The sequence below is a fragment of the Apteryx rowi genome, unplaced genomic scaffold (assembly GCF_003343035.1).
Source record: "Apteryx rowi isolate R43461 unplaced genomic scaffold, aptRow1 scaffold_5, whole genome shotgun sequence".
Classification (NCBI taxonomy): Eukaryota; Metazoa; Chordata; class Aves; order Apterygiformes; family Apterygidae; genus Apteryx; species Apteryx rowi.
In genome coordinates this window covers 1,777,532-1,789,756 of record NW_020450760.1, presented here as the reverse complement: position 1 = coordinate 1,789,756, position 12,225 = coordinate 1,777,532, and the positions used below count along the sequence as shown (strand labels likewise).

General features: G+C 38.1%; 1 protein-coding gene across 5 annotated transcripts in view; it reads left to right on the top strand.

Moving 5' to 3' along the window:
• TECPR2 (tectonin beta-propeller repeat containing 2) overlaps positions 1-11,733 on the top strand; it is a 41,877-nt gene extending 30,144 nt beyond the window's left edge. For 3 of the 5 annotated variants that reach the window (XM_026079404.1, XM_026079403.1, XM_026079402.1), the window contains exons 18-20: positions 7,659-7,800; positions 9,071-9,220; positions 9,496-11,733. In XM_026079404.1, coding sequence (XP_025935189.1) covers positions 7,659-7,800; positions 9,071-9,220; positions 9,496-9,653 — 450 coding nt within the window. In that variant the 3' untranslated portion in view covers positions 9,654-11,733. The remainder of the gene's footprint in view (positions 1-7,658; positions 7,801-9,070; positions 9,221-9,495) is intronic. The other 2 variants (XR_003255737.1, XR_003255738.1) reach the window with 2 other exon arrangements.
• Positions 11,734-12,225: the final 492 nt, after the last annotated feature.

Sequence of the window (12,225 nt, the reverse complement as noted above, 5' to 3'; positions counted from 1 at the left end):
TTCAGATGTGTACTATTCTTCACAGACATGATACCTTTCTTAAGAAATCATAACTTACATAAAAGATATTTTAGATAATGAAAAATACGCTTCCGGCACTTTTACTAAAGCGCTCTCACTCTGATTTCATTGCCCAGTTCAGCGCTTATTGTCTTGCCTTTTGCTGCTAGCTAGGAAAGCTGATGTCAGTGTATTTCCCTGTGTTTTTCTGCATAGGAGTTTTAGCCTTCTAGTATTTGTTTTAAGGCATTGCTATCATCACGTTCAGAAAAGCGTACGTTTAGCCTGTCACATTTGATAGCAGTTATCAGCACCAGAAGCTTCAGGTCACAAAAAGGGTGCCCAAAGTGAGATACACACAAAAAAACGAGTAGATGAACCTTCCATATATTCCATTTGAAAATACAGTCTTGGTAGTATATTTGCTTTTTGACAAGACTAGCACTGAAAGCAGAAATTGTGGGAAGGAGAACCTTCTATTTTCACACATTCATTTGTTCAGGACTAACAACATCTTCAAACCTGGGCTCTTCCAATGTGCCCATATTTTTGTCAGCTAAGACACAGTTATATATTCATTTAATTATTTTTTCAGAGATTAAGAAACATATTTAACCTTCAGTAGGGTAAATAAAATAACTAAAGTTGTAATTCTGAAAACCTCTCAAATCCCAACAATTCTTGTATTTAAAAATGTACAGGTAATGGTGTAAAAATTCGGGAGTAGTACAGGTAATAACCAGTCTTGATTCAGCAAGCCTTGATTTTGGCGAAACTGTTCATGTGCTTAAAGGCAGGGATATCCTGAAGTAAGTAATGAATAGGAGTCCTTGAAAAGTGATTTTGAGAGAGAGGCATAAAAAACCTATCTGTGCTTGTATAAATTAAGAGATTTTTTTCATTAAAGCTACATCTGCAGTTTCTGGGTTATGGTTAGAGGAGGCTTCTTGTTGTTTTCCGTGCGACAGAACTTAAGCCTGTCTGATTCTAAAAGCTGTTGGAGGCTGGACATAGTCAGTAATTGAATGGTTCCAGGGCACCCAGCTGACAGTTTCCTCATTAGGCATTTAGTTTTTGTGGAATAATTTGGGGCACTAAAGACAGGTGCTAGACTCAGAGAATAAGGTCAGTAAAGAGAACTAGTTACCACCAGAAGTTGATCCAAAAAGCCTACACTGAGTAAGGACCAACCTGTCTCCAGCCTAGAAATCGGTTGCCTCCCTGAAGGTGGAGGGCTGAGTGTGTGCTCCCTCCTGCTCGGAGGGCCCTTCTCACTGAGCTGCCAAATAGCCTGGCCTTAACCTTCCACTTTCTCTGCTGGATGGGAGTCCAACGGAGCTAAGCAGCAGGTGAGCCAGAGGCAGCTGGACTATATTGTCTAGTAACTGGGCCATCTGTCAGGAGGAAATGACCTGATTTCTGATTCCTGACCCCTGGAATGCTATCGTTTTTATCTAGTAGTGTAATGTATTGTATAGCCTGGTATTTGGAGGGCGACATTTTACCTACTCAGTCCAGGGTTTTAGCACTCTCTAAGGTGAGAAGTATTTATTGTATCCTGAGTGCATTTCCAGTATTTCAATGGCTTACAGGATGTATTTTGAACTCTGACAGGTTGTAACTTTTCAGAATTGGTCAGCGCTTGTTGACTTTTCTGGAGTTCTTGGATTTTTGTTTTATGAGTTTTTCTTTAGTATATGTAGGTGAATTGTAACTTAGTTATATGTGTTTGATCACAAAACAAGCCAATGCAGTAGTGAAATGGGTATTTCGGTTACTGTCAACTGTGTGGCATTTTCATCACACACTGCATCTTTAACATGGACCAACATTAAAAAACAAAATAGCAGAAAAACAGCGGTTTAATGCCTGTTAAAACAGCCTATAGCGGAGCTGATGCTGAATTTGAAATTGCATGTTTTTTCCCCTCACAAAAATGCTTTACTTTCCTTGTTAGGGCATCCCAATTTCAAAACTAGAGATGCACCTTTCTGGGATAGCACGCATGAGTGGGTGTTCTATTGCTTATTGAAACTAACTTAAGTTTCAAAAACAAAAGTCCTTGTTACGCAGAGCCTTGTTTATACAAACTTTTTATTGCCTCATACTGAATTCTGCTTTGTTTCATGGGAAGTAGTGCATACTTAACATACATTTTTCTAAAAACAGTCATTCTCATCTTAATAGTCTAGCTTTTTAGGATCTTATTAAAAAACACCTGTAGTGGTAGTTATAAACTGTAGCATAGGAGATTATCTGAAATTATAAGCAGTTTATAATCTTAGATATAAGAGAGTGCAAATGGAAGATATTTGGGCAAGCCAACAGAAGAGGCCTGTAGTTTGAACAGTCTTTAAAGTAATTGCATTAGACTTTTTGTAATTGCTTGTCAGGAACAGTTGTTGTACTAAATATTCTGAAAGTACTGTATGGATCTGTTGAGATTTATCATGTTGAACAGTCACATGGGTTTGTCATGACCTTTTCTAGGATTTGAAGCCATATGTTGTAGTCTTTTGCATATTTCTGTGAGAAGTGCTTGGAATTAAAAATATAGTATGGAAAAAGGAGAGGTCAAGAAAATTGACTCCTTGTTTTTTGACTTCTCTTCCTAATTGTGCTAGCTATAGACTGGAGATATCAAACTAAGACCATTTATTGGTCTTAGGCAAAAAGTGGTGGAGAGAGTCATGTTGTAATTCAAAGGCTTCTGAGAAATGGTGCTCTAATTTTCCAGTCCATAAATAATCTTTCTCCAACAATTTTATGGCAATGTTCCTGAAAAACATGAGGCTTCCAAGAAGACTAAACATATATTCATAATCTTTCCTGCTCTTCTATTTTGTCTTGAACTTTTCTGCAAAGGAAAAGGGGACACTTAATTTAGCAAGCTTGTCATTTGTTCTACTCCTGAAATTCTGAGTGCAAAACATTCTGATCAATGCAGATCTTAAGCTGCTCCTTGTACTTTCCTGATGTCTGTAATGCTGACAGTGCTTTATTACCTTCTTTCTAATGGAACTTGGAAAATGTGCAGATAGTTAGGTCCATGTTAGGGGGTCTCTAAGTTATATTCTTTGTCTTACTAGTTAATAGGCTCTGGATGTCTGCTAGCCATCAAAATAATCAGGAAAGCCTCATCTACAGATACTACTCTACAATGTGAGAAATCTGTCTGATTTGACATTCTTACAGACTGGCCTGGAAGAGCTGAAGATATTTCTGATTTATCTGTTGAAAGTGAGGAGAACATTCATGCTGCTTGTTGCCACCAATCATTATAAAAAGGATAGGGCTTGGACAGGCTGAGAATGTTATGTTTAGTCTTCCTCATCCTGGATATTTGGAGCAGAAAAGAGATAGTGGAGGTCTGCTGATACATGAACTCTCTACTATTCTGAAGTTACGTGGAAAATGTTCTGATGCTTCTGAGGGTGTGTGTGTGTGCTGCCTTTCCCCATTGACAAAGAAGTTGAGCCAGTGTAGTTTGGGTTCAGCTGTGGCTGAAGTAGTAGTTCAGGGGAAAAGTGGTTTGCTTTAGATTTACATTGGATTTTGATTCTTTTGTTTATACAAAGTTCTTATACCGAAGCTTATTTCTCTATGGTTTGCAGAAAGAATGTAAGTGACTTGCATAGTATTATAAAGCTAATGGGCAAGGTGATAACTTAAATATATTTTTAGCACGGACGCTATTTCCTGATATCATTTAAGAGTTGGTCAGTTAGGTGCTTCCTTCAAGTTTGCTTCATTTTATCAGCATTGTTTTTTCTTCAGACTCTTGGATGTGAGCAAACAAAATATTTTTCAGTGTTCTTATTTGTAGCAGACAATACAGATATTCGCATTTCTCAGTATGCAGTTTTAAGTGTTGAAAAGTATACAGTTGGCATATGTTGCAACATGTGGTCATAGGGGAAGTCCACAATACCAATTGATAGGAGGAGACTGGAGACCTTGTAGTTAAGGTGCAAGACCAGAGGACACAAGGATCTGGATTCTGTTCTTGGCTAAAAGAGGCGTGCTCTTGAGTTTTGTTTGAGTTGAAAAATTTCCTGGGTTTCCCCACGTGTAAAAGGAAAATGGTGTTCTTCCTTTTTTCAATCAGATAACACTGAATTAATATTTTATAATAGTATTTCATAACAAGTTCAGCTCTCACGGTGATAAATATCATGGATAAACCTATGAACAGTTTGACATGTTGCCTTCTGGTGAGGAAGGCTGAGACTGATATTACTCTTTACAATTCAAAACTTTTCAGTAAATTCCACATATAACATATTTCACAGTCAAGGTATGTGAATGCTATTGGAAGTTAAACCAGCTGTAAAAAGCCTATGCTGAAATTATTTATTTTTGAAATATGATAAGCAGACTTATTAACTTGCACAGATATGTCTCTTTACTGCTATAAGAAAACTCCATTTAATCTTTAAGTGCATCGGTAGAGTTCTATTTATTGTGACATAGATAATAAAATACTTTAAGTCTGTTTATGGTAATTAAAACTTACTGAAAATGAAGGGTGTCTGAGATGTTTCCAGTATGATTATTCCAAAAGGGTTACATGATGTCAAGTCAAGAAAATTTAAATCAGTTGTGTTCACCTACTCTGATAGACCTGAGAACATCTTGTCACAGATGACTTCATGCTTTCTGGATACCCACTGAATGTGCTTAAAACTGCTGCAACAGGCTTTAAGAATTATCTTTACTTGCTTCCTAGTGCTTTGTCACTGCTTTGCTCCAAAAGCTACAGTATATAATCATTTCATTAGCTGTCCTGTCAGTCGTGTCCTTTACTATGTGTTTCACATGAGGCAGAAAGCTGCAGTGCAGTGGGGTGTTTTCTGTTAAGAGCATTGAACGCTGCCATCAGTGTCTTGCCTGGATCCTGTATAATGAGCATGAATGGGAGGATTGTATGGCTTATGACAGTTTATCAGGAAGAGCTAGGTAGCCTGAGAAAGGAAGAGAAGCCAAAAGTGAAGCACCAAGAGAAGTAGCAAAACTTCAGGAGGAGAGAGGAACTTACCTAGAAAAACAACGAATGAGAAGAACTTTAGGGCAAGCTTGTAGAGATCTTACTTTGAACTTGATGATTTCCATTTGTTTCTTAGATATGTTAGTACTGTGGAACTGGGTAGAGGCAACTGCTCTGATTTTGCCTGAGCCTGCTTTGGTATAAGAAGCTATCTAGCTGTGGCATCATACAACTCACTTCATGCAATTACTCCTTTGGAGTATTTTATCTGCTTTCTTAGCTTCCACTATCTATAATACTGCAGTAACACACAGGCTTAGGTACCTGGTGTAAGCACTCAATAGGTCTTTCTGATTGGAAATACTCCTACCGTTCTTCCTAAGGGCATTCTTTTCCATTCAGGCAAATGATAGAAGAAGAGGGGAATGGGATCCTGACATGGAGAAGTGGGGAGCAAGGTGCACAAACCCCAACGATTCAGTAAGAAGGGTCACACCGTGCTCTTTGTCACAGGTTGTGAAGGACTGTAGTTGGAATGTGAAGTGTACTGGGGACTAGGAGCATGGATGTACTGGTGACTTGTGGTGTAAAGAAGATAGGGGAAGAGTGGCAGAAAGTGCCCAAGTCTGCAGAAGTTGCTGTAGTAGAGGAGCATTGTGGGGGAAAAGGGAGGAGTTAAGCTGATCACAGAATCACAGAATCACAGAATCGCTGAGGTTGGAAGGGACCTCTGGAGATCATCTAGTCCAACCCCCCTGCTCAAGCAGGGTCACCTAGAGCACATTGCACAGGATTGCATCCAGGCGCATTTTGAATATCTCCAGAGAAGGAGACTCCACCACCTCTCGGGGCAACCTGTTCCAGTGCTCTGATAAAAATGCAAAGATCTGTTATGTGTAGTAATTCAATCTGCACAGCCTATTAATTGCACAGCTCCTTTACTTTGAAGTGTGGGACTACAATGGCAGAGTTATGGGAGAGGTGTGGTGAGACTGGAAGCAACGCAACAGTGAGGCGACCATGGTATGGGGAGATGCGTAGGGTGAAGGAGGAAGGAGTCAGGGCTAGAGTAGCTGTGAGAAGAGCCAGATAAAAAAGGGAGAGGAAGAACAGGAATGGTGCCAAGAATGAGCATAACTTTCAGTGAAGAGGCAGCAAGACCAGAGGTGAGAGTTCAGTTCCTCCCCACTCTGTGACATCCCCCAGTGATGGAGTATGATAGAGAGGCTTTATGCTTCTTTGTAGTACTGCAGTTTGTTATACAGCCAAATAGCAATCTGAAAGTAGCTAAGCGCTTGTGTAGCCAACACACTTCGGGGGGGGGAAGTGTCTTACTGCTTACTGTGACTGTTCAGACTGCAGCCACTGGGAATTTACTGTGACCAGAGGCAAACACTTCTTCAAGGCTCTATCAGCCTCAAGTTTCCAGGGAAGGGCAAGGGCAGCACAAACATGAGAAAGCAGTCTGTCAAAGGCCGTACAGCCTAAATAGTTGGCATTAATTTGGAGATGTAAGTCAAACTCAGTTATAGTTGGGTCAGCCCCACATCAGGACCAGAATTTTAAAGGCAGAAACAAAGCAGGTAATTGTACATACGCATCAGGCACTGGGTTGTGAGCTCATGTATGCGTGTAGATTACGCTTATGAATTCTCAGGCTTATACATGAAGTGTTTGCTCTAGTATTGATCATACTGAAAATTTGGCTTATGCCTGTGAAACTAAAGCCAGGAATTCAGTGTTTCTCTATAAGATGATGCCATATTTCGGAGCATCTTACCATCTTGTTCAGCACAACTTTAAGGTGTCATGGTGTAAAATCTCTCTCTTGTTCTTACCTGTATTTTTTTTTTCAAAGTACATATTTTTCAGAATATTTGCAAATCTGTTGGCTGATAAGTTTTGCTACAGAATTGTCACCTTTATGGTGTTTGTGAAGCACTGTGGCCAGTTACATGGATTTTAGACAGTAGTTAAGACAAATGTCCATAGAAGCTGACGGAATAAGACTTGTCTGGGAACAGAATGGGAAGAATATTTCACTTAGGCTTGCCAGTAACTAATACTGTCGATATTCTCCTGCAAATATGACAGCTCCCATACTACAATGGTCACAGAGTTCCAAGGTCATATTCCTGTAGAACGGAATACAGGGAAGAAGGCAGGCCACCGTATCATTTCAAAGATAAGACATTTAGACCTTAAAAATGTGCAGTTTGTATATCTTTGGTAATATAGGGCAAATTTAGGTATGTTAGGAAAACTTTCAGTTGGGCAGAAGGAAAATACTTCATGCATTTCAGTGGAAGAGTTTTCTCTTCAACTTGCAGTTGAAACTGTACCTGGTTGGTATAACAATGCTTAAGCAAATATATTAATATATGTTCAGAAATATTGTACTCAGATGCTAAACATTAAATATGAATATCTTCATCAGTAACTTCAAGTGGCATCCACTCAAAATTCCAGATCATTCCTTTTTTTGTTAAGGAAGAGGTTGACTTTGTGGAAAATGGATAATTTTGCACAATGACAAAATTAGTCAAGTTTCTTCCCATCTTTAGTCTCTGGTAAATATTTTACTTCTGTTGCATACTTCTGTGAGGAAGAAGTGTTTTGTATTCAAAGATACAGTAGTACAAAGTTTAAATGCTGTGCTTAATTTTTATAGCCAGTAGGAATCAACTTGGTCAGCATTCATTCAAGTCCGAATGATCAGATGTTATGGGCAATTGATAGCAAGTGGAATGTCCATGTACGAATTGGAATTACAGATGAAATGCCAGTAGGCACTGACTGGGAACATGTACCAGGTAAAAATTAATACATTAATTCCTTGTGCTTTCTGCCATATTCTCAGTCTTTTATTCTGTTATTTGATTTTTAAATTGGATAGCTAACTATTGCAGTGCTTAAATCGGATATTATTCACAGAAATCAAATATGATTACTTAGTAGGAACACAGAAAAAAATTTGATAATGGGTTATCTTTTAAAGAGGACTTTTTTTTTTAAACTTACAAGTGGTAGGTAGTTATCCGAAGAGAAATCTGATTTTTGGGTGAGTTTCCACTGAGTATTATTTCAGGCTGCTGCCACTGAGTTAGGTGATACAGTTCCCTTTCAGTTAGTACTAAAACAATGTTCCTAAGGAATAAAAGACTACTGTCTTTGGAAAGTTTTGTACTTGAATGTGACACAAAATGGAGGTCCTGTCCAGATGTGGCTAACAAAAACCTAATCCTATTTTGCACATTTCTCTGTTAATCCTGCATGCTGGATGCATTCCAGATTAGGTAATAACATTTTGCCTTGCCTGTAACTAAAATTGCATTTTATTTGTCTCTTTCTAAATAACTGTGTATCAGTGCTGGGTGCTTTTTAAAGATGTTTCACTGCAGAAATACATAGCATTTCAGTTGCAGAAGACCTGCTTTCTTCTGTAGAAGAGGAAAAAATTATACACATCCATAATGTCTATAATGCTATAGCTTTAATTTGCCTAAGAAAAGTTAACTGTCAGATCATTCCCTGCACAATAATAGAAGCCAGGAGACCCCAAGTGGGGTCTCCAAAAGTTGCGTTTGTGCAGGTCCTCTGGTTGATTGGTGCTTGTGGCTGTGGCCACATAACAGAAAGTATCCACACTGCAATATCCTTATGGTCAATAGATGCGAAGTCTACAAAGTCTGCAATTAAAAAGCTTTTTTGTTCACAAATGCTTCATGTGCTGCAAGTGGTCTGCAGGCTGCGCTTCGGGAATCGGTGCTTTCCAATAGCCTCTTTATATAGGACTGAAAGCTCAGATTCTGATAGCATCTACTCCATTCAACTCCCTTAAACTCAGTGTAAGGAAAAACGTAGTCCTAAGCTGTCTCTTTGCCAATCCTTTCTTAAAAGCTGTCTGGAAAGCAAGGTATTTCTTTGTGCCTTTTATAATGGAAAGTTCTTCTCTAGTATTAATAGAGGATTATATAAAAGTATTTTAGTCTTGCTGTCTTCTCTTACTAAATTTTCCTGCAAATTTATTTAATGTATAAGAAAGCATGTCATTATTCCCTCTTCATGTCTGATTATCTTTAGGGCTTCAGGCTTGTCAGCTGGCTATAAGTACAAGAACAGTTTGGGCACGCTGTCCAAATGGGGATGTAGCTCGTCGATACGGCATTACTGACAAGAATCCAGCCGGAGACTACTGGAAGAAGATTCCTGGGAATGTGTCACGCTTAACAGGTAAGTTGGTTCTGCATGGTTATCCAAAATATTTGTGGACTGATTTTTGTGATGTCTGCTTTGCCTTCTGCCTGTTAGTGCTCAAATTGATCGTAAACAGGGAGAGATACATAATCTAAGCGCCTGATTGACCATGAGAGTTTCACCAGGGTACTTTTGTCATATTAGTAATAACCTTTTCTTGGCACAATTAGAAAAAAGTAATCTGAATATTATTTATTTAATGTTTTGAAGCCTGCTACCTTAATTGAAAGATGGATAATTATGCTTTGCAGTGACCCCTCTAGATGAACTGTGGGCGATCAGTCCTTCAGGATCCCTTCTCCAGCGCCTCACCAAGACCTTTAGCCATTCCCATAATTTGCAGAAAAATAATGACACTTCTGTTTTACTTCATCCTGATGATTTTGAAGATGAATGGGAAGTGATATGAAGTCTCTCAAGCATGTGAAGCAGTGAAAAAAAGAGAAGAACGTACTAAATTCCTGTAATGTACATACAGAATGTTGGGATCTAAAAGCCACTTGTATTGGACCTGTGATATTAGCACTTTTGTATTGGAAAAACTGACCTGTTAAATATCCCCCAAACTGTGAGTTCAGATGTCTGTTCCAGTATCTTTTTGGAGACTCTTTAGGTGTGGCATACTGCAATTGTTATACCGTACTACTGTAGCAGCTCCTTTGGAAATATAACTCTTAACTTAAGATTATTAGCAATGAAAGTGACTATTTTACAACAGCATGCACACTAATACATGTACTTCTTTTGAGAAGGAATTCTGTTGCATTAAATATTTCTCTACAGCAGAAACATTAAATATTTCTCAATTTCTTCTTGTACTTGGAACTCCAAACTGATGGGAATGCTCTCTGACTATTGTACATTTTTAGAATGATGTTTCCATTGCAGCATGGAACAAAATATGGCAAAGCATTTCTTAGTAAGATCTCAGAACATCTTGATTGCACAGCATTGAAATGAGCTTAGTTTGATCCATTTCCATTTAAGTATCTGCAAGGCTATACTAACCTTGTGCTTCTAGAAGTTTGGTTCATAACTTGGCTTTGTTCACAAGTGAGAAGTTTGGATTCCACCTAATACTGGGGGGATTTTTGCCCATTTCACACGGCCATCAGGAAGCTGACGGTTTTCTGAGGGGTAAGTCCCACGTTGGAATAGGAAGAAGTTACATGCTAGGTTTGTAGTACAAAGCAGGAATGTACAAGGCAGCTTTCATAATACCTGTTTGCTATATTTGTGCCTCCAGCCAGTGCTTTAACATTTGGACTCAAATTGTTTTGAGTGCCAAACTTAGATGTATTAGGAGAAAACTGGTAATTGATAGAATTACCTGTATATCCCATTAAAAAAATTGTGATATTGTGGGAAGGTACTTAACAATATTGTGATTTTTAGCTATGTTAGCTAAATTTTGAAGTGTCTTATACTTAATAGGTGTTGCAGCAGAGGTATGTGATGAACTTGGAAATAACCTAAGTTAATCATTGCAGTTTATATTTTTTTCTTTAAACTCTAAATCTTCTTTAAAGGATACCTCATCTTTTTAAGCAATAGAACTGTAGACGAGAGGAACTTGAGTTCAGTATGTAGGTGGAGGAGTTATTTTGTGTTTATTCTAAGCTTATAAATCATCAGAATGTTTAAACAGCTGCTAACCAATACTGTAAATGAGCTAGCTTCAGAAAAGGCCAGGAGTTGAAATGTGGGGATGTTTCTGTTTTGAGAACTTAATACATAGAGAAAAGGATGTGTTTCCTTTTTAACCTCTGTTCTCTTTCAGCATGTACTTGGAACAAACATGGTGCAAGGTGAGGATGTAAATCTGTGGAGAGAGAACCAAGTTATGTCACTTTTTTTTTTTTTTTTCAGTAGCGCTTTGATATTGGCTGTCAGTTCTCAGTGTGATCTTTCAGTCTTACAGGGAAGACAGATTTGTTTCCTGTTTACAGATGATATGTTTGCTTCATTGCTATTTCATCCATATATGGAGATTACCCCAGGGAGGTTTTTTTAGCCTGTCTGGCAGTGGATTGTAATGGAATCAGCTCATGGAATAACCCCAGTCTGTCTTATGCAAGCATAGCTTGGTATCTTGAGGACCCTGAAGAAGCTGAAGTTCAGCTTAAAAGTGTCTTATGGCAGCTCCCGAGTCAACCACTTTGGAGAAGAGATGTGACTACTTATCTGCACCCTGCCAAACACCAGATGCTTATATACAATGGCATTATTTAATAGTGATACTTTTTGTATTACATTTTTCAAAGTCATCTTAGTAATGTCTTGAGCTTGCTAGCTGTTTGTTTACTGTATTTTAATCTACCTTGCTATGGTCATTAATATGAAATTGGTGTCAAAAGCTCTTCTCAAACTACTTTTTAGTGTAGTTTTAATAAAATTAGGGTGGGTTTTTTACTTTATTTTATTTCTGTAATTAGATTTTTGGTTGTGCTTTGAGACAAGTGCAATAAACTAGATTTTTAAGAAATAAATTACTATGGTAAGACTCATCTGTTATATGGTTCACAAGAGTTCTGTTTACCTGGAAATTTTCTTAATGCTGAAGAACAACATGCTTATGAATCCTCCACCCTATTACTATCTCAGATAATATGGTAATAACAGTGCAAGAACCTGGGTATTTTGAAGTATATATTTTTAATCGTGTATCAAACCATCAAAATAGTCATCTTTCAAGCAAAGACAGTTAATATTCAAATGTGAGAAATGTTTAATCTTATTGCTCCATATTAAGGTGGTCTTGCTATAATAAAGCAAACAATATTTCTTTCCTTATGCAGTATACAGAAATCACACTTGCATGTTGAATAGTTTAGCCTTTAGTGAAGAATTTGCATGTGTGGTCGCAGCTAGAAATATTCAAGCAGAGCAGGCTAGATCATGGTGCCGTGCGCTGTAACTGCACCCTCCTTTGTATTTTAAAGTATCTGAGCTCATTGGAGAACTTCCTGTATTTCTGGTCT